Consider the following 22,581-nt stretch of genomic DNA (forward strand, 5'->3'; position numbering starts at 1 on the left):
CTGCCCATTTCACAGAAGTAAACACACAGGCCTAGAAATAGACAATTAATGGCAAAATAGGAATCAGATACAAATAATAAATATGCCCAGTCTAGAGCTTTCTCCCTTATATAATTATGGAATAAAAACATCATTCCCATAAAACGCATAATAACAGCTCCAAAATCCTATGAAGATAAGAAAAAATAAAATGTAAATGAGTTAGCAATATGTGAATAAAAAGCTTTTTAAGATCCTTGCATGTTGAGAAATTTTTTTTAAGTATTTTAGAAAATATTTTGAGCTTTATTGATTCCACAATGTTTGAGAAACAGCTTGTGGTATTTAACAGTCCCCAAAGGCAGCTGGGTTCTCCCATTCCAACCTGGTAGCAAGTGTGTTAAGAAATAAATAGATAAAATTATTTTCCATATTTTAAAAATAAATATAACTGGATGGCTTAAGCTGTCAGCTTAAAAAGTTTCAGAATCATGTAATCCTTTGCTAGATTTTGCAAGCAAAATGTCAAAACCAATTTCAAGCAGCCACAAATCAAAAGAGCCCATTGCTTATCTATGTTATCTGAGGAAATCAACTTTCTTGTGTGACAAGAACAAGGTGATACATTTCTCTTTTTTAATATTAAAATTGTCTTATTCTTGCACTAACTGATACAATACCTTCTACAATGACTTCTCTCTGCTTGCAAAAACAAAGAAAATGAAAACCGATAAAAGTTAACGAACGTCCATTTTTGTAGTGGTGCAGTTCATGAAGTTCCCTAGGCCACCTACAGTTTCACTGATTCTTCAGAAGGACTTTCAGAGCTCAACAAACATGTCTACTCAACAGTAATGGCTTATTACAGTGAAAGGACACAGATTACAATCAGCAACAGGCAAACCTATACAAGGCAGGGTTCAGGAGAGACCATGCATGAAGCTACCAGCTGCCCTCTCCTAGGGGAATTCCGTGAATGGGGCTTATTTCTCTCAGCAACGATGTGTGACATTATAAATGGAATACTGTCAACCACGAAATCTCACCAAGCCTTAGTGTCCACGGTTTTTATTGGAAGTCAGTGATGTACACATGGCTAACCACCCAAGTGGTTAATCTTAGTTCCCAGTCCTTCCAGAAGCCAGATTGATACCACATGACCCAAGACTTTCACCATAAATAACATTGTTAGCATAGACTACGTTGCATGGCCTAAGGACTCCCGGCAAACAGACTCATTTCCTGCAGGCAAGGCCTAGAGTTTACTCCTAGGAACTGGGGTTGAGGACCAAACCTTTCTTTAGGCAAGGTTAATCCTTTACTATAGGAGTGTATCTTGTCAGTTTAAAGTATAAATTTCTAAGAGTTTACAGTGTTTATCCTGTTGTTTCTGCCCTGTGTCTCAGGTTTTCAATCTAAGGTTCCAGACTTCCTCAGTTTATGGCACCTGTGTGCCTCAGTTATTTTTCATGGTGCTCTTTAGGCAAAAAGAAATCCCTAAGAGTAATTAGGTCCAGACAACTTAATAATCACAGTTTGCATGGTGTCTGACAGCAATGCCGTGATTCCCAAAGAATTTTATTTTATTTTTTAAAATTTCAAAAAGTAATCCTCTACCTGCAACGTGGGGCTCAAACTCATGATCCTGAGATCAAGAGTCACATGCTCCACTGACTGAGCCAGCCAGGGGCCCCAAGAATTTTAAATATCTCACGGTACCCCTGGCAGTTTGCTGCTGTGCCTCAGGGCAACTTGGCACATAATTTGAGAACCATAGTTCTATATAATGCTTACATAACTATAGATGACCATTCCATCATTGTTTTTGTCCTTTAAAAATGTTTTATTGAGAACTAAATATGTGCCAAATACTAGGAACTGGGGTTCTATATACAGGCAAGATATGCTCTGGACAGTTTAAAATGTTTCATAGATGCTTTAAAGTTCATAATAAAGGAAAATTTGGGAAAAGAGTTATTTTCTCCATTGAATAAATAAGTAAACTGAATTTTCCAGAGCCTGACATAGGATCTAATAGACATTCAGGAAATGTTTCTTAAACTGAATTGTAACACAAATAAGAAAACTTGCTTACGTTAACTATCACAAGTGTACATGCAAATACCCTTTATTTTATTTATTTATTTTTAATTTTTTAACGTTTATTTATTTTTGAGACAGAGAGAGACAGAGCATGAACAGGGGAGGGGCAGAGAGAGCGGAAGACACAGAATCTGAAACAGGCTCCAGGCTCTGAGCTGTCAGCACAGAGCCCCACGCGGGGCTCGAACTCACAGACCGTGAGATCATGACCTGAGCCGAAGTCGGACGCTTAACCCACAAAGCCAACCAGGCGCCCCACAAATACCCTTTATTAACACCAAGCCCATTCCTCTGTTCATTAGGATGAAACTGTTTCCCTCTTTTAAAAAATCTTCTTTTTCCCTTTTGGCCAATATAAAAGCAATATAATATTTTAGAAATCTTAGGAAGAAGACAATTATAACAACATCATCCTTATACAATAACTGCTATTTTTTTGGTCTTTATAATACACATGCCTACAGAGTTGTAGTCATATCACACATTACATTTTTCTTGCCCTTTTTCACTTAGCATAATTTTGTAAGCACTTCCCATTGTTCTAAATAAATCTTCTCTGAATTACCTTTTACCTCTTTCCTAATTTGGAAGAGATTTCCTCTTGCTAAGAAAATCTTTGCTCTTCAGAGCTAAAAGTGTTGTTTTGTACAAGTGCATCTTTGGCTCTGTTACTTGGATGCTTGATTATCTTTTAGTTTGAACAAAATTATTTCCTTCCCTGTGAATTACCTAGCAACGATGATCCTGGGGGCTGTACAAAAAGAGATTTATCTTGCTCTTGCTTACTAAACCAATGAACCATTCCAGTCTCGGGGCCAGGGAGGAGCCAGGCTGTAAATTTCTCTGACTTCTGCTATAAACAAAGCCTGTCAGGGGAAGGCTGTGACTTGACACCCTTTTTAGAAAGAGAAGCTGAGGAACAGAGAGAACATGCCTCTCTATTCATGTCACTATGTGCTTGGGAAGAGGAGATTAGGGATTTCTAAATGCAGAGCCAGGGCTGACATCTTTCTGGGAAACCAAAGCCACAGTAGTGGAAAGTTTGTGTTGCCCTTAAAAAAGCAAGCTCTTGGTGACTCCTTCAGTGATCAGGGAACTGGTTTTCTGTTCAGGAAGGGTCAATTTTACATTGTCAGTGGATCTTTTTTTTGTCTTAAAGAGCTTCCACAGTGTGGGTTGAGATACAGGATTTCCTTGGTAAAATACTCATTTGGGAATGAGTTTGTGCACTCAAATAAATAAATCTGTATTTTGGAAATGAGGGATTGGTATTATGGATTTAGAAGTATTAATTATGACTGAGTTTATCTCTGCACATTTTTAGACCACTATTGTCACTGGAAGACTAAAGAGGAAATTCAAAAACAAGATGAGGAAAGGAAGCTGTCAGACCATAATTTCAGGAATAGAGAATCACAACAATGTACATATCCAAAGGAGACTGTAAATATCCAAAGGAGATTTGATCTTGCCCTTTTTTATTTAAAAGAATACACACATTAAAACACAAGATGTTATTTATAGCATTTGAATTTTTAAAAGTCTTAGAATGATTAGGAGAGTAGACTCATAGTCTCATTATTGATGGGACTATAAATTGGTGTTAAGTTTCTGGGATAATATGTGCCAAAAGCTACAAAAGTACATTTACCCTCTTCTGAAGCAATTTAATTTTAGAACTTATGCTATGGTATATTAGGAATGTAACAAAGGTTATAGCAGAAATATTAACATATATTAAGTGTTATATACCTTGAGATCATAAATAATCTAATTTAAAAAATAAAATAGAATTCATTAAATAAATTGTGATGCATGTACATAGTAAAATTCTATATGGTCACGAATCATAATGATGTACACATGTTTTAATTATATGGAAACTATTCAGGATATATTACTAAGTTTTTAAAAAAAGCAGAAAAAAAGCAGGAAAAGAGAGTATACTGTCTAGTATATTTTTATACACACAGATGCAAACACTAGAATGAAATATCTCAATATGTTAAAGTAGTTATTTGGGGTAGTGAGTATTGGCTGAAGTTCTTCGTCTCATTTCTTCCTTCCCTCCTTCCTTCCTTCCTTCATACTTTCCTCCTTTTCTTCCTTTTCCCACCCCACCTTGTCCTCCTTTTTCTTCTTGGTTTCCTCTATATTCCAAACATTTAGACTTTTATTTTATAAGCGGAAGGAATGTACTGTTTTGTTTTATTTTTAACTTCATCTTACAAAAGCCTACTATTTGGATTTAGGGAGTTTAGGGTGGCAAAAGAAAGGGAAACAATTGTGTCCCATTCTTTTCTTCTTGATGCCCTTTTCCTTAATGAATCCAGGTTCTCTTCCTCCATGGGTGAAGAGGACAGAACAGGAAAGTGAGGACCAACATTCAACTGTGTCTTTCAGAAGCAGACCTAGTAGACCATTCCATCCTGTTTATTCCTCTTCAGGAAATGAATTTGTTTGAAAAATTTTGTTTGGATAGTTGAAAGACAGGAGGAAAAACAAGTCAGGTATTCCCTGGATAATTATCTTACGGTATTTAAATGTTATGCATTTCTTTTCCACAACAGGCAAGAAGAAATGATGTTTTACCCTCAATATGTAACCTTAAAGTGATGCACAGCTCTTCTGCCATCTTGCAACATCTTTCTAATAAGTTAATAAATCTAAGCTTTTTTATGTTCGAATTAATATCTGAATAAAAATTTTCAAGTCATGTTGAAAGGCCAGGATAATAAAAGTAGGTAATAAAAAAAAATAATGTTTAATAACGACCTAAAGCAGTTGACTATGTCAGTTCTCACACTTGACATCGTCTTCTAATGCTAGTCTTGGTTTTAGGGAAGGTGCACAGCTCATTGCAGATTAGAAAGTATTGAGAGATAAAAGTGGCAGTGGCAGTGTTTATGTTGTACTAACAACTGTACACAGCCTGATGCGGGGCAGATGGCCTGAGTTACAAGAATATTAAGCTTGTGGTAGATGAGTGAAATTTATGTTATGGTGACTATGTTTTCAACCAATCCTTTTAAAAAAGTGAATCCTGTCAGCACAATCATTATAGGTGCTTCATGCATTTCATTTCAGGGGAAATTGATGGTCTGACCGGAATTTTAACTTTGCATTTTAACTCATTTCCATGCTGCCAGTGTCCCAGATTGAACACCAGGGAGGCTGAGCCCGGGATTCAGGCAAGTCTGAGTCTGTCTGGAGGGAGGAGGTATGACATGCCATGGATCTATTTTATTTTCACAAAGATGGATGAATCCCATGGAAATGAAGTCATGGCAAGAAGGGCTGAGTGTTTGGGGAAGCCTTCAGGATTTCCAGCAGTGATTTCTAGTTGGTTCAGTGGCAAGGAGAGCCATCTCCAGTGAACTAAAGCCTAAGGGATAAGGAACAAGGTGGTGGGGACTGCAAGAACTAGTTCTTGGAACTCCCATGACAAATATGTATGGGGGAAGGAGTCCCAAAACTATGGGAAGACCTTAAGGTGTTTGATTCCTATAGACACTCTGGAGTTACACTTTTTGTATTCATTATTGTTACTCTGGTCTTACGTTTAGCCTGTTGTCACCTGGATAATACAGATTACTTTTGTATCTCTTTTGAAAGAATAGAGCAATAGTTATCAGATGGCATACACAAAAGGCACACACATGTATCTTCTTATCCCAGCCCTTAGAACATCAAACACGAGAGGTATCATTTGGAAGAGACAGTAGTTAACAGGAAACTATCCAAAATGGAAGGAAAAAAAAAATTATTGAATAGCATTTATTCTTCCAAGTAAGAATTCTTCGTTCTTGGGTCAGACTGATAAATGAGGTGGCATTTCGACTGATTGATTGGGTTCATCCCGCTAGGGTGCAACTGAGCATCAGACACAAAGGATAGGAATGTGCTTTGGTGTTGCACTGTTTTCTTGGTATTGCATGATCAGTAGCCTTTCTCGCATTTGTAACTGGTTTGGGAAATATTTCAGAACAAACCAATTACAACTTCAAGACAAATGCTACACACTTCACAACTCTTTCCTGTTACATGGATGTGTAAACTGAATTCCCTCTCAAGACGAAAAAACAAGGGCTGGCTTCCCCAAAATGTTTTCATTGGCTTTAAGGAACTAAAACACACCAGCCTGGGTGACTAATACTTCCTGTAAAATACAGATAGATCAACACATAATTAAGTACTGGCTCAAAAATAATTGTCTTTGAAACCCTTTTGGAGATAAATACGGTTATGCTAATGTAACGAACTCCTCCCGATTCCCATCAATGAGCCAGTTTATTAATTAGGCCAGGCCATTTTACTACCTTGTGCTACCTAGTCTGGAATATTTAAAGGGTTAAGAAAAAGTTCGTAAGAGAACACTGAAGAGGAGGAAAGAGGGATAATGCTTAAATCAGTTGTCAGCTCTCATAAGGATTCCAGTTGGAGGAGTAGGTTAAAAGCACTTTTGGCTTCCTTGTGGGTTTCAAAGATCTTTCCGACCTCCACAGACAGAAAGCAGAGTTAGTGCATGCAGCATTTTGAACGGATAAACCCTAGCGTTATTTCTCTGAACTCCCTCTTTGGAGGATTTCGAATTGGACGGGCCCAAGAGAAACCAAAACCCTAAGTAGCCAGTGTTCTCTAGTTTCTGCTCTGAGTATACGGTGATTCCGTAGGAAGTTCTATCTCCTGCGTAGCCCGAAGGGCAGCCTGCCTGCTTGTTGAGGCCGAGTGTGAACTCTGGCCGCGAGAGAGCATCTCGGCGCTTAGATCACACCCACTCGGGGTGTGCGTGTGAGTGAGCGCGCGGGTGCCTGCGCGTGTGTGTACGTGTGGGGAGGTGTGCGCCAGAAGGGTGGGGTGCGGGGCAGCGAGGAGGGCTCTAGGTGAAGCCGGAGCAGAGGGAGGTCGCCCGCGCTGGCCTCTCCCCCAGGGGCCGCGGCGGCTCGCTCGCGCTCCCGCTGCACCTCCCGGGGCGCGCCGCGGCGGCGCCACAGGCCCCTGGACGCTCCGACCACCGCCCTCCCGCCGCCCGTCCCGCGCGGCCCGGAGCGGGGACCCGCGATGGCGCGGGACTGACGGCCGCCTCCCCACCCCCCACCCCCAGACCCTCTGCCCCGCCCGGGGGCTCGCGGGGGCCCCGGGGCACCGCCCCGACCTGCATGAGGGGCGGGCGCGCCCGCGCCCGGAGCGAGCGGCCCTCAGCGCCCCCGAGGCGGTCCCCGGCCGCGCCGGAGGACGAGGAGGAGGAGCGGCGGAGCGGGCCGGGCTCCCTGCCTGCCGCGGCCCGGGAGCACGGGCTCCCCGGAGGGAGCTCGGGGCGTCCCAGCCCCGGAGGAGGGACCCGGAAGCAGAAGCGGAGCCGCGAGTCGAGCCGAGCCGCTGCCCCCGCTGCCCGCCGGCGCCGGGTGGGGGTCCCGGCGGCTGGATGGGCAGCGGCGGCGCGGGCCGCGGGCGGCGATGGGCGAGGAGCAGAGCACGGTGAGCGGCGGCGGGCCGCAGGAGGCGCGGGGCCCCGCCGGCGGCGCCACGGGCCACCCCGAGCCCCCGAGGCCACGGGGGGACAGCGCCGGGGCGCCGGGGCCGCACGCCGCCTCCGCCGAGCCGAGCGGCGGTGGCTGCGGAAGCGACTCGGGCTGCGCGGACACCAGCGCCCCGGAGCCCGCGGGGAGCCGGGGGGGCCCGGACGGGAGGAAGAGCCGAGCGCCGGGGCAGCCCACGGGACTGGCACTTACCGGGCCCCTCAACCCCCAGACTTTGCAGCAGCAGCTGGAAGAGGAGGAGGAAGCAGGGGGCCGAGACGAGGGAGGGCATGAACAGCAGCAGGACGTGCCCCTGGGCGAAGAGCCGGAGCCCAGGACCCGCGTCGGGGCCGCGGACGAACTGGTCTTGGACGTGCTGGGTCAGCGGCGCCCAATCCCCGCCAAGAGACAAGTCTTCTGCTCCGTGTTCTGCGTGGAGAACGACCTGCCCGAGGCCCCCACCGCGGAGCAGCCCTCGCCACCCGCATCTTCACCTCGGGCTCCGCCGGTGACGAACGTTCCCAGCACCCCCACCTCCTTCCCCAGCCCCCGGCTGTCCCTCCCGACGGACCCCTTGTCCCCCGACGGCGGCAGCATCGAGCTGGAGTTCTACCTGGCGCCCGAGCCATTCTCCGTGCCCAGCCTGTTGGGAGCTCCACCCTACTCTGACCTGGGTGGGGTAGGGGATCCCTATGTGCCCCTCATGGTGCTGATGTGCCGGGTGTGCCTGGAAGACAAGCCCATCAAGCCCTTGCCCTGCTGCAAGAAGGCCGTGTGCGAGGAGTGCCTCAAAGTCTACCTGAGCTCCCAGGTAACTCTACCCCCACTCTGTCCCCTCTTGTGTTCAGGCCCCTGGCGAGGCGGTCCTCCACCAGCTCGCCAACTCCGGGTTCACAGGAAGAGGTGATGAGACAATTCTACCAACGACCTCTGTCAGTTTCTCACATCCCAGTTGTTGTCGGTGTAATTATTATTGAAGTGTGTTTGACCTCACGGCTAACTTGACTGGAATTTAACTCTGCAGGAGCTTCAGGCTTTAAGTTGGCAACCGTGGAGGGAACAGGCTACAGTGAATTGTCCTCTGCTTATTTCTTTTACTAAATTGCAAGCCAGAGCTCACTCAAAAAGGAGGACAATGAAAGTGCCTCATAGGCCTAGTATCCCCGAAACTAACAAATAGTGGGCACAAAACACTGTAAGTATGTATTAAGTTGGTGAAGAGAAGCGTTGGAATTGTTGGAATTAGTATTTCAGGTCCATGATGCCTGAATTTTAAATTGTGCTCCATTTATGTATTCCAGAAAAGTTTTATTTATTTTTTCATTCATTTATTCATTCATTCATTCATTTATTCATTCCTTGGCCCATGCCCACTTAGCATTTTTCTTATTCCACAATAAAGTTGAAGTACTTTTCCTCACTGAAGTTTTATGCCAGCACAGTACTTTATTTCTTTAAGAGGGAACAAAACAGACCAAAACAAAGGAAAGCGAGGCTAAGAGGCTTAACAAAACAAGCAGTGGTGAAACTTTCTTCCTCGGCTCCTTATTTGAAAGCTTGTTTTTTTTCTTGGAAAGCTTAAGTGTGCAATAGACCAGCTTTCCTTCACTGATGGTGAATGAGTTCTTCCAGTAGTTTTCAAGCTGTTATGTTTCTGCCAGTGTTTTGCACAATCTGGAATGCCCTTTGATCCCATGTCTGATTGTCCTAGGCCTATTCATCTTTCAAAACCCTTGGCTGTTCAGGTGCCAACTCTTTTTGGGAAGCCTTTCCTCACCTTCCGGGCCGCTGCTTATATACTTTCAAAATACTTCTGTGTGCCTTGCAGGCACTGAAGTTCCTTATGTGTCTGTTTGTTTTGCCAGACTGTATGGGCAATGTCTTGTAGTCCTTGTGTTTGATAGTTTTATGCTGAGTCCCTTTCCAGTAATAGTGTTTAATAACATTGGCTGAAGTGAACTGAACAGGATTCCACACAGTGTGGTTCCTGTGTGTTTTGTGGCTAATCCATGCTGGTGTCTAGACTGAAAGTGTGTACTGTGCCCAACCGAAAAATGCAAAGGGAAACTTAAACAGAATGGAATGTTACACAAACAGTAAGTTAGCCAAGATGGTTGAGATTATCCAAACGCCTGCAAGAGACTGATGTCTCTTTTATGCTGTATCCACAAACAGATACTTAAAACAGGAGGAATGTCTGCTCTCATGTGGTAGTTTCTATGACATCATCAGCAAACAGATATTGGTGCCATCCATGTGCAGATCCCTGTGGTGGGATTCAGACATTCCCCAAATATGGGCCCTGCTCCAAGGGAGTCACTGTGAGAGCAGATGTGTATGCAAGAGCAATACAAGGTAGCATATAATGAGATGTAAACAGAGTAACAATAACAGGTATACTTAAAGGCTGGATACAGATGCTGTGGGTTTAGAAGTTCAAGGAGGGTAGCTGGTGTGGGTTGAGGTATTCTGCATTAGTTTGATTTTCTTAAGGTGGGCCCTTTTCCCAAAGCATATATATATATATATATATATATATATATATATATATATAAATCTCCATAAGTTTGTTGTAGGCAGTCAATATTTTGATCTGTAATGGAGAAGAGAAGGAATGGGGAGTGGAAGGGTGGCAGGGTGAGCGCAGTGTCATAATACACAAACACTAGAAACTTCTCTCAAGTGACGTATCTGAAACTTGTTTGCAGTAATTATGGGTGTTATGTATGTCCCTGATTTTCTTCCAAAGTATTGGACAGACCTTTCAGTAAAGAAAAGCCTACTTTATTTAAAATATTAAACAGGAAAAATGAGTCCCACAGGCCAGGCAAGCTTCTACCCCAGGGTTTTTGCATTTGTTGTTCCTTTTGCCTGGAATAGCCCCCTAGATACCATTCCCTTTGCTTGCCTACTCCTCTCACTCCTCTCTTTCAGATCTGTATGCAAATGCCATCCAAATGGCCTTCACTGACCACTCTTTTTCAAGTTTAGCCTCACCCCACTCTCTTATACTTATGTAATTTGTTTCCACGAAGGCAGGAATTGTCCCATGATGTGTTCACTGCTGTGTCTTTAGCACCTAGAATGCTGTTGGACATATGGTAGAGGCTCAGCTAATAGTTACCAAATTTTTGAAGAGCTGAGTGACCAAGAGAGGATGAGATTACCCCCAGTAACCATTGCCAGAAAGTGGTATTCTACCTGCGTGCTAAATTCTACTGTGAGCTTCAAGTTAAAGGCAAAAGACAAAGTCTTAAAGCAGACAAAAATAACAGGTTTACTAAGTTTGCTATGAAAGTTAGAATTAAAGATTTTTTAGATGAACTTTTAGCTTCTATGCAAATGGAATTTTTTACCAATTGGATAAAAATACATACAGGCTTGTGGTTGTAATATTTCTGGTCTGTGTTAATTCTAAGGTCACTTCTATTCAAAGGGTCTATGTTTCCATGTCACTTAACCTCTCTATGCCTTAATTTCCTCATCAATGAAATAGAATTGCAGACCGTGACCTGTAATGACATGCCAGTTCTGAAGCAAAACCAAATCAAACTGCAGAGTTATTTTGTTGCCTTACTGAGCTAGATCAAAAGGGCACACTGAGTGCTTTCTTTCTCATTTTATAAGCTTTCATGGGTTTGACAGACTAAAATCTGTTAAACCCGAATTTGCAGGCTCTTAAGACCTTTTAAAATAAAATGATGCATTTGAAATAAAAAGTTATTAGTGATATTTTTCACTTGTTTTTGAGTTTGTGTCAAATAGTGCATTATTTGACATCACTTAAGAAAATAGAGGTGATTTTCTATTAAGCATTTTATACACACATTAAAAATGCATACTAAATGTGAGTTGGAATATTGCCTGGTTAAATTAATGTTCTTCTAAAAAGGGAGGCTGAGTTCTTTGAAAGAAGGTGTGAACTTGGAAGGTGGGAACAAGGATTTTTAGATGGTAAGTCTTATTTCCATTAATGCCCTGGACTGCATGTGTAATGAAGGCGGATGAGTAGTTGTGGTCATTATTTCAGTACAGAGAAAGCAGATTAGGCCATGACTTAAATACCTGCATACTGTGCTTTCTAAATAATAGTTTTATTTCTTGAAACATAATATTCTTCTCCAGTCATCACCATGACTGGGGCTGCGGGGAGCCCCTCTTAGTGGAATGACTTTACAGTTCAGTGTGTACCACCCAATTTTCAATTGCCATGGTGAAGGGTTGAACTGATAAATTATAATCTTTGCCACTGCATAGGTGTTGGCTTAAGGGCTGTAGAACACATGACAGATACAGTGGAAGTTACACTAGTGTATGTTGCCTGGGTCCATAAGTCGTTGATACATACATTTTAGAAGCATTTCCCAGTGACCTATGTATGCATGTCTGACCATGGCCAAAGCACACAGTCCGGGGATGTCTGCAGGTCACTAAGCCATTGTAAATGTTAACCTCCTCAGCTGGTTTGGCCTCTACCACATCTTCCTAGGAGGCAAGATTGTTGCCTTCTTTTGTTTCAGAGAACGATATTGCACTTATTCCAGAAATCCTCCATTGATATCTTTCCTTCATGGTTTTGGTTTCAGACAGTAAAATTTATTATAATATGAAGTGTTACTATTTAGCACTTTAGATAAAGAGAACATTGGGTATGCTAAGGACTGTCTAAAGGTAACAGCTGTTGTGGCTTTCATCACTCTGCTTCAAAGAGCTCCCAACTGGCAGGTGCATGTGAGTTGGAATGTACACACCTGTCAGATGAGTATTAATAGAGACAAGCAACATATTTCTTCTACAGATTGTGAACAAAGCAGCTGTTAGATGGTGATGTCTTAAAATGACAGTCTACTATAGTCACCCTAGAATCGGTGACCTAAGGGTGACATCTTATGTATCCTATTATTAAACTCTGAGTCATGCAGACTTGTATGGGTACAAGTGTAACCTACTTTTTTCCCTTTAAATCTTAAACCAACCTGTGTATTTTTAGAAGCTAATGTGTTCAATGTGGAGTTTGAACACAGCCATCTTCGCACAGGTGAATTTTTGGATCCTGTCATGCCAGGTGTGATTTTGATAGTCCTGAAAATGTGAAGAATAATGAGACTGGGATACATTTCATTTCTCTACAGGTTTGAAAAGTGAGAGTGAAGGAATATGTAAACTTATTATTTTGTGCCCAGAATTTGCATGTGTGTGCTCACACGTGTATTTGAAGGGTGGGATAACATTTGCTTTCACACCTTACTGACTCATGCCCTTATTTCTCTCTTCTGCCTCTTTAATAATATGTCTCTAATAATTTCTTCATATCTCCTTCATAATCTCTTTTTTCTTTTACCTTTCAAAATCTGATTTTAATGGACATTTGATTTCTGCGGACGAAATACCCTGTTGAGGGCTGAGGTCTGAACCAGCAGAACCTCGTCCGTGTGTTGCCTGGGTGTTTCCCTTCCGTCTCTTCCAGCTGTCTAGAGATGAGGCTACGAAGAAAAACCCGGCATTGTGCTCCACTGCCTAAGAGATCTCAAATAACATGACAAGCAGTACTACTTATCCAAGGCGTCAATTGTAACCTTTAGAGTGGTGATTTTCTTTCCTTCTAGAGCAGAGCTCAGCTTTTATACTGGAAGGCTCTTCCTTACTCCTTTTTTTTTTTTTAATGTTTATTTATTTTTGAGGGAGAGAGAGAGAGAGAGAGAGAGAGAGAGAGAGAGAGAGAGCAAGCAGGGGAGGGCAGAGAGAGGGGGGAGCCACAGAATCCAAAGCAGGCTCCAGGCTCTGAGCTATCAGCACAGACCCCAATGTGGGACTTGAACCCTGAGATCATGACCTGAGCCGAAGTCAGATGCTTAACTGACTGAGCCACCCAGACGCCCCTGGATCTTCCTTACTCCTGATGTGAGAGAGAGAGAAAGAAGAGCCTTAGAACTTAAACTCCCAGCTTTTTGTTAAGAGATTGTAATGGGCACTGTAGACAGACACCTGAGTGGTAGTTTCTTATAATTAATGTATTCATTTATTACTGTATCATTTACGCATTTAACAAACATCTATTTGGGTACCTGTAGGCCAAGTACCATGAGATACTCTATAAATGTATTAAATCCCCTCAAGGAGCCATCTCAGAGCCTTGTGTGCAATATTTTTTCTCAGCTTTATCTAGGGATATAAATAAGCTTTTAAGTTGCTGGTCAACTGTGGATCTCTTTCTCTTCTTACTTTTTGGGAGGATTTTGTTTTATTTTCATTTTTATTTTATCTTATTTTTATTTTAGAGAGAGAGCATGAATGGGGGTGGGGGCAAAGGGAGAGAGGGAGAATCCCAAGCAGGCTCCATGCTCAGCACAGAGCCTGACACAGGGCTTGATCCCACAGCCCTGCGATCATGACCTGAGCTGAAGTCGAGTCCATACTCCACTGACTGACCCATCCGGGTGCCCTTGGAAGGATTTTATTAAACCACTTCTGGAGTACCAGCTTACCGTTTAGTAAACCCGTTACAATTCCACCTGTTGTGTTTAATCCAGAGTAGTAAATCCATCCATTATGTATTTCTTAACACACATATTTCTCAGAGCTCTAATTATTGGAAATAGAATATTATTAAATATCTTACTCCTTTCAAAATATTTATTACCTTTACTTAAAAGAAAACATGCTTTTGCTAAGTTTGTTTTGGATTATTCTTTATGATATGGCAAATATTTAAAGTTATAAAATTCCAAAAATTTGTTTATTTTGTTCATATTCACTTTGTCAGAAGAGTTTCATATGATCAACTAAATGAACCTTCCCAAATCAAATTGTGTCTTAAAATAAGAAATTCAGTGCCTATAGAAAAATAATTTCTGAAGTACGCCATGCTCTTTCAACTTTCTCAGTATTATTTGTCCCATCAATTTTGGGGAAATTACACTTGTATGGTTAAGTTTCCACAAATAATAAGAGCAACCATTTATTGAACATCTATATTTTAAGCACTTCTTACATATTTTATTATTGAATTTTAATTCATTTATATATTAAATACCTATTACATGCCAGTCACTATTGTAGATGTTGGGGATTCAGAGAACTAAAGTAGATAAAATCCCTCCTTCATGGATTTTATATCCTAAGCCAGAGGGGATAGACTATAAGATAAATAATTAGTATCATTTAGTATATTAGGGGATAATAAAGGCTATGAAGAAAGAGACAAGAGAAGGGTGATAATAGTGAGGAGGAGGTCGTTCGTATATTTACAATCGAGGGGGGTAGTTGTCAGGGAGGGTTTTTCAAGGTGATCATTGAGTAGAGATCTTCATGACAGCAATAAGGGAATAAACCATGAGGATATTTAAGGAAATAATAAGTATAAAGTTCCAGAGACGAGTACTTGCTTGGGGTGTTCCAGGACGGTGAAGGGATCCATGTGGCTAAAGCATAAGGAGTGAGATGGGGAGCGATAAGAAGAAAACAGCGGGAATGAGAAAGGTGGTTGGAGAGGGCTTTAGGACCATAGAGAATTTGCATTTCCTCTGAGTGAGATAGGAGGCTGTAAGAAGATTTTGAGATAACCAGATATAACTTAACTTTAAAAGAGATTTACTGTGGCTCTTTGTGGAGAATGTTATACTATAGGAATCAAGAATGCAAATTAAAAGATCAGAAGACTATGGCAGTAGTCCAGAGGAGAGATGGTGTAGTGCAGACTAGGGTCGTAAAGGTGAATGTGAGTTGAGCTGGTTGAATTTTGAATATATCGTGAAAATGGAGCTGACAGAATTTGCTGATGATGGAGTGTGGGATGAGAGAAAAAGAACCAAAGATGACTTAGGTTTTGAGCCCAAGCAATGAGAAGAATGAGGTTGCCATTTAATAAGATGAGGAATAGTGTAGGAGGACTAGGTGTAGGGAGAATCAGGAGTTCGTGCTAAGTTTGAAAAGCTGTTTAGACATTCATGAAAGGGTGTTGAGTAGGCAGCTGGCGTCTGGCATTCAGAAGAGAAATACGAACAAAAGGTGTACATTTGAACATTCTGGACATGTAGATGGTATTTAAAGGCATGAGACTAGATGGGGCCATCTGGGGAGTGATAGTAGATAGAGAAGGACAGTGTCTAGGCACACTGATGTTTACTAATATGGGAACTGGGACATGTGAAGGAACCAGGAAGGATCTAAAATGGAGTGGGCCAGTTAAGCAAGAAGAAAACCAAGGTGGAATGGTTACCCAGAAGCAAACCAAGATGGTATTTTATTTTATTTTATTTTTTAATGTTTGTTTATTTTTGAGAGAGAGAGAGAGAGAGACAGAGCGTGATGGGGAGGAGCAGAGAGAGGGAGACACAGAATCCGAAGCAGGCTCCAAGCTCTGAGCTGTCAGCACAGAGCCCTACTCGGGGCTCGAACTCATGAACTGTGAGATCGTGACCTGAGCTGAAGTCGGACGCTTAACCGACTGAGCCACCCAGGCGCCTAGTGTTTTAAAAAGGAAGGAATAATCATCTTTGTCTAATGCTTCTGATAGTTTCAGCAGGATGAGGGTTGAAATTGACCATCAATTTCCTAACAAGGAGGTCTTTTGCAACCATGAATAGTACTGTTTTCATTGGCACTGGTGAGATTGACTCTCTGATCAGAGTGGGTTTGAGAAAATAGGAACAGCTCCATTTCTGTGCTTCAGGTAGCAGAATGTTATATGATGAAACTGAAGGTTAGAGAGATAAAATAACTCACTTTAAATCGCATAGCTGAGAAATGGCACAAGTGGGATTTAAATTCATGTCCATTTGGCTCTAAAATCCATAGCCTTTTTACATTGTTTACATTTATTTTATTTGTAAGCTAAATATATTTGTTTTATTTTTCCTTTAAATTTATATCTGTATTATACAAAATCACAAGCCTTCTAGTCCAAGAAGGAGAAGGAACTCAATTTCATGTTCTGAGGAAGTGGAGGACACTTGCCCAGGTGCAGAGATAGTTTTCTGCCAAACCCAGGCTCATCTCCACGTAAGAAAATCAAGGGAAATTGAGTTCAGAAAAGCTATAATTCAAGTTGCTATCAAGTTTTAATGGCAACATACTTGCCTGTTTCCTTCCTAACTCTCTGGCCATTCATTTTGTTCACCATGTGTGCTTTCTCTTGTGTTGCCATCTCTTAATGTTGGTGTCTGCCTGATCCATATCTAACCCCTCTGTTCTCACTGTATGGTATTAGTATTATGTATTAATGGGACCAGCTCATCTACTCCTACGGTTTCAAGTAACACCGATGTGCTCTGGAACTTCCAAATCTCTTTCTCTAGCCGAGATCACTCTTCTCACTTTCAGTACCATATAGCCATCTTTTTCCTGTACCTTTCCACTTCTATGTCCCACCCACCCACAGCCACTTTACACTTCTTACAACTAAATCTCCCTTTCCTCATCATTGTTTCCACACTGCTGAAGTCTTGCTCCTTCTTTGGGGTTCCCCATTTCCATTAGTTGTACCCAGGTCAGAAAATAGGGAGTCATCATTGAGTGCTTGCTCTCCCTCACCTCTCTTACCTAATTAATCACAAAGTCCTCTCAATTCTACCTCCTAAAAATATTGTTATCCTTTTCCCTACTGTTCTCTATTTCTCGTGACATTTCTCTGCTGATGGCTCTGCTTTCTGTCCTGGATTCTAATAACAGCTTCCTACTTGGTCCCGGTGCTCCAATCTTGACTGTTTCCAATCTGTTCTCCACACTATAGCCAGAGGGTTTTTTATAAGATGCCCAACTGGCCTTGGTACTCCCCTTCTTAGCCTTTCAGTGTCTGCCTCTTGCTTTTAGAATAGAATCTAAACAAAGTTTACATGGGATCTAACTCCTATTAACCCCTCCCCCTTAAGCCTACACCCATATTAAGCTTCTTTTTGTTCCTTGAACACTCTGTGACTCTCAGTTATGAGCCTTTACTTTTAGTAGCCTGAGGTTCTTAGGGGGATCCACTTTTTCCCTTATTCCCTCAATTCTGTTGGCCTTTCACACTTACTGATTCTTCTAGTCTCAACTTAGACATCTCTTCCGGGAATTTTTCTGGGCTCTCTATACCTGGATTACTTACGGTAAGATTGTTACTTCATGGTATTTAAATTGCCCATTTCCTGGGGCACCTGGGTAGTTCAGTCAGTTAAGCGTTCAACTCTTGACTTTGGCTCAGGTCATGATCTCATGGTGAGTTTAAGCGCAGCATTGGGCTCTATGCTAACAGAGCCTGCTTGCGATTCTCCCTCCCTCCCTGTCTCTCTTTTTGTCCCTCTCTCTCTTTTTGTCTCTCTTTCTGTCTCTCAAAATAAATAAATAAACTTAAATAAAAACTAGTCCTCATCTTTAGATGGATTTAAAATTTAAAAACCTTTAAAAAATTGCTCATTTCCTGCTCTTTGCTTCCTTTAGACTGTAAAGCTTGATGCATGTAGAGACCATCTTTTTTTGCTGATTGATTTCTTAGCTCTTGGCATGTGGGAAGCATGAAATGAATATTTGTGGAGTGGACTTATTTATTTACTCCATAAATAATATGCTAGAGGCTGGTGTTGTCAATACATGAAGTATTGCAGTAGATAGCAAAAATGATATTTTAAAATGAAAATCTCAACATTTCATTAGCTTGCTTAAAAACCTTTAAGACCTTCCCATTACTCTCCATAAAGATCCCAGTTCATGACACCTCTCCTAAGGCTTTGTTCTGCTCATCAGTGCCTTCTCCCTTCCAGCTCTCCTCTCTCCTTCCCTTGTGAGTGAATTTCTCCTCATCCTCAGAGCTTAGCCTTCATCAAGTCTCCAGACTGAATCAGTGCTTTTCGAGTCCTTTTCCCTCTGCCACCATTCTGTTTTTATCCCCCTTTGGAATTCTTTGTGGAAGCGATGATGTGAAGTTTGATTAATTTACTGCCCCCACTATGCTTTAAGCTGCTTTTACAACTAGCACTTAGCACGGAGCCCAGAATAGAGTAGGTGCTCAATAAATATTTGTTAAAAGTTTGAGTGAGTGGTTGAAAGTAACTTATAATATGTTTAGGTTGGCAGAAAAATAAGGTAAATATTTGAACCTGAATTTTTGATATCTTATTCCATGGTATATTTAAATTTTGAGTGCAGTGGAATGCTGTGGCCTGACTCTTTATCCTGACATCCCATCTATCACAAAGGTCCTTCTTTAATTATAAAAACCTATTCCGGTTATTATGTCTCCTGCTTAACAAATTCCTCCTGAACCTAGGGGCTTCAGACAACAATTTTGTTTTGATTATGACATATGGGTCAGAAATTTGGGAAGGGCTCAGCTGGTCAGTTCACATTTGGGCTTTCTCGTGTGGTTCGCATGAGTTGTACTTTCAGTTCACTCACGTGGCTAGCAGCTGACCCTGGCCATTGTCAGGGAGCCCAGCCGGGACTGGATGCCAGGAGTGCCTCCACGTGGCTTTGTCAGCCTGGTAGTCTCAGGGCGGCAGGCTTCTCACGTGGAGCCGGGCATCCCCTGAAGCCAGCCTCAAGTGAGCCAGGTGGAGGCTACGTGATCTTTTCTGCACTAACTCTGTAAGTCACTCCGTGTCACTTGGCAAGGCAGTCACAAGCCTGCCCAGCTTCAAGAGGAAAGGACATAGACCCCCCCCCATTTTTCTTGTGCAAGTGTCAAAGAATTTGGGGCCACGTTTGTGAACCACCACACTGCTTCAGACCAAAATAAAAGATGTTGTTAATTTATGTAGTAAATCTTTTAAACCTGAATTTTAATATTTTTAACTTCATGTCTTATCAATCATTTCATTAAATATTTCCAACCCCTATCATTATACTGATTAATACATTTTGGTGTTGTGTTTTCATGTTTTATTCTTGACTAATTTAATAATAAAGCTTTACTTAGTTTTAAGCAAAACTTACATAGAACCCATTCTCTTTTAAAATTAAAGATTTTAGATAATTCCATTGTAATGGAAATATCTTAATATCAGGATCAGCTTATAGTTATTCTGATTATTAACCCCAGCTAAAATTATTCTATATAATGTAATTTCCTTTCCATTATAAAAATTTTAGCTTCAGTAATGGTTAAATTATTATTTAAAAAGTTAAGTATCTTTATGTGTAAAAATAGTTAATATGATATTTTTTATAGATCAGGCATGTCCTATACAGAAATAATATTATTTCTAATAATACTTTAGGATTAACCATCCTAGTTAATCTTTGTTAAATTGGCCCACCGTTGGATATTTATTGTTTATGGTATTCTAGTTTGGGTGATTTTATTATTTGATTAATGTCGTCTAAATTTCCAGTAACATATATATTTTTCTCAGAAACCTCTTCCAGATTAAGGATCTGTGTACCCTGAAACAGAAGGGGCCTTATAGTTTTTATGATGTGCTTTTTTTTTTTTTTTTTCCCTCTCCTCCCTCTGGCTCAGGTAACTAAATTCTGGGCTTATTCATTCATGTGAATGACTAATCCCTTTTTAAATCTTCCTAAGCTATTTTCCTCAGTCATATTCTCTACTGTAAGATTCAGAGGCTAATTATAGGCTACCTAGCAAATTACTTCCCTTTTTGTGGTGTTGATTCTTGCCTTATTTCCTCACATGATTATTGGCCATGCTCAGTGCTCCTGAAGCTCATTAGCTCTGAGTTGTATATGGCAAGTTAAATCACCACAGCCCCTTCCTCTGGTTACCCAACAATTTAAAACAGCAGATAAAATAAAACAATTGCTCATAATATTTCACCAGCATTTTTTTTCCCTTTGACAACACCATTTTTTTCTGATATTCCAAGTTTGGTTCATTAGTTTATGTCTTAAGTAGAGCTTTAGGATCAAATCAGAAGTGATTTCGATAAGGCCTGCTCTTGGTGCACTCCTTTTTTGTAAACATCTGGCTTTAGTGACGAAAGTGAATTTCTTCACATAGTTCTGTAGACAGTAGGTTTTGTTTTGTTTTGTTTTTAATTCTCTTGCCAAAGATGCCCATGGTGGGAAATGACAGGTGAAATCCCAAGAGTTCTCATTTAATCCTACTTTTAACTTCAGTGTTTTCTTTTCTTATGTTACCATTTTTCCTCCTCATGGTTGTGAAAATGCACTTTGAAAAGAATAGGCTTCTAAAAATAAAAAAAAAAAAATTCTGTGTCAAATATGTTAGTGCCTTATGTTAAAACTGCACATGCACGTGTGTGTGTGTGTGTGTGTGTGTGTGTGTGGTCTCAAGATTGTTTATTGATGCATCATAAAAGGATTGTTTACTGATTTTGATTTGCAAAAATCTAAGTATAGTCATTGACAAGTAAATTAATGTATTTCAAGTGTAGTTTGAATCAACCAAAATAGATATCCCTTGGGTTTACCTTTTTTGTTGTTAATTTTTAATGTCATTTTGTGAGTCATTGAGGCTTCATTCTTAAGATGAAGGGAGAGCTTAGAAGGAATGTTTAGGAAAAAACACTTGAAAAAATAGTAATTTTTTCCCAATATATATTTTTTAAGATTTCAGGATTTTTGAAAAATACTGTTCTGGTATGTTTTTTTTCTTTCTTTTTTTTTTTAAATTTTTAAAAATGTTTTTATTTATTTGAGAGAGAGACAGAGACAGAGAGACAGCATGAGTGGGAGAGGGGCAGAGAGAGAGAAAGGGAGACACAGAGTCTGAAGCAGGCTCCAGGCTCTGAAAGGTCAGCACAGAGCCTGAAACCGGGCTCAAACCAGTGAGCTGTGAACCGTGAGATCATAACCTGAGCTGAAGTCTGATGCTTAACCTACTGAGCCACCCAAGTGCCCCACCCCGGTATGTTTTTTCTTTGAACAGTATAGCTACAAACTTTAAAAACTTGGAAAAAGGGGTGCCTCGGTGGCTCAGTCGGTTGAGCATTGGACTTTGTCTCAGGTCATGATCTTATGGTTCATGGGTTTGATCCCTACCTCGGACTTTACGATGAGAGCAGGGAGCCTTCTTGAGATTCTCTGTTTCCCTGCCTCTCTCTCTGCCCCTGCACCTGCTCCCAAAAATGAATAAACATTAAATTTTTTTAAAAATAAGTAATAAAAACTTGGAAACAGTTTTGCTTTTCCATTTTGCTTAAAAATCATCCAAATGAATTTTTAAGAGTTTTTAACCCATTTGTTAAAAAATTTATCATTTTCTGATTCGTTGCAGGAATAGTTAATTGCCATTAGGGATGATGGAAATCTATTAGGTGAATTTCAGCACCATCCTTTGTATAATTGGTAGATGGTAGATGAGATTCAAAAATAAGTATAATGATTTAGTTAAGTACATGCAACTATGCACTTTTTTCCTCTGTGTCTATGCGAAGTGCTTTTTCATTTATGATACTCATTAAAACAATGTATCAAAATAAATTGAACATAGACCTTGGAGCACCACCAGTATTACCAAATGCTGAATGAAGATCTTTGAAAATAAGGAACAGTTCTAACATATTGCTTTCGTGATTATTAATATTTTTATTAGTTATAAGAGATGTTTTTTATCATTTAATAAAATAAAATTAAGATGCTAAAAAACTCACTAGAACTTTCAGATTATTTTGTTTAAATATCCTTTTGGCTGTTATAATCTAGATGAATTGGATAGCACCCTGTTGGTTTGCTGAGGGTGCTAATGAGGCCGAAACCAAGCAGTCAGAACCCTCACAGGCTGGTTAATGACATGCTGATCTGCCATAAACCACCTTTAACTCTGCACAGTCATGTCACAAAGTGTCTGCTTCTGAACATAAGACTGTAGCTGAGACAAGACGGAAGAATTACTGTTAATCTCATCACCACTTCTGGAAAAATAATTGAATCACATGTTCCAATAGATAATCAGTGAGTTACAGAGATGTTTCCAGAGAGAAGTCTTTTCCACTGGTCAAGAGTGTATTTCACTGCAGTCAGGCTATAAAGATCTGTTCTCTAGCATTCAGTGGGTTTAAAAGAATCAAAGTGGAGGGGGAGCTAG

At 40.9% G+C, this 22,581-nt stretch overlaps 1 protein-coding gene and 1 long non-coding RNA gene across 3 annotated transcripts in view; one reads left to right on the plus strand and one right to left on the minus strand.

The window, feature by feature from the left end:
• LOC125165959 (uncharacterized) overlaps positions 1-7,938 on the minus strand; it is a 91,211-nt gene extending 83,273 nt beyond the window's left edge. For both annotated transcript variants that reach the window (XR_007152272.1, XR_007152273.1), the window contains exon 1: positions 7,815-7,938. This is a non-coding gene — a long non-coding RNA (uncharacterized LOC125165959). The remainder of the gene's footprint in view (positions 1-7,814) is intronic.
• The window catches only part of RNF217 (ring finger protein 217), a 122,740-nt gene continuing 107,573 nt past the window's right edge, over positions 7,415-22,581 (plus strand). Inside the window, exon 1 of the mRNA XM_047859506.1 lies at positions 7,415-8,412. Within this exon, the coding sequence (XP_047715462.1) occupies positions 7,540-8,412 (873 nt within the window). The 5' untranslated portion in view covers positions 7,415-7,539. The remainder of the gene's footprint in view (positions 8,413-22,581) is intronic.

The sequence above is a fragment of the Prionailurus viverrinus genome, chromosome B2 (genome assembly GCF_022837055.1).
Source record: "Prionailurus viverrinus isolate Anna chromosome B2, UM_Priviv_1.0, whole genome shotgun sequence".
In the NCBI taxonomy this organism is placed as follows: Eukaryota; Metazoa; Chordata; class Mammalia; order Carnivora; family Felidae; genus Prionailurus; species Prionailurus viverrinus.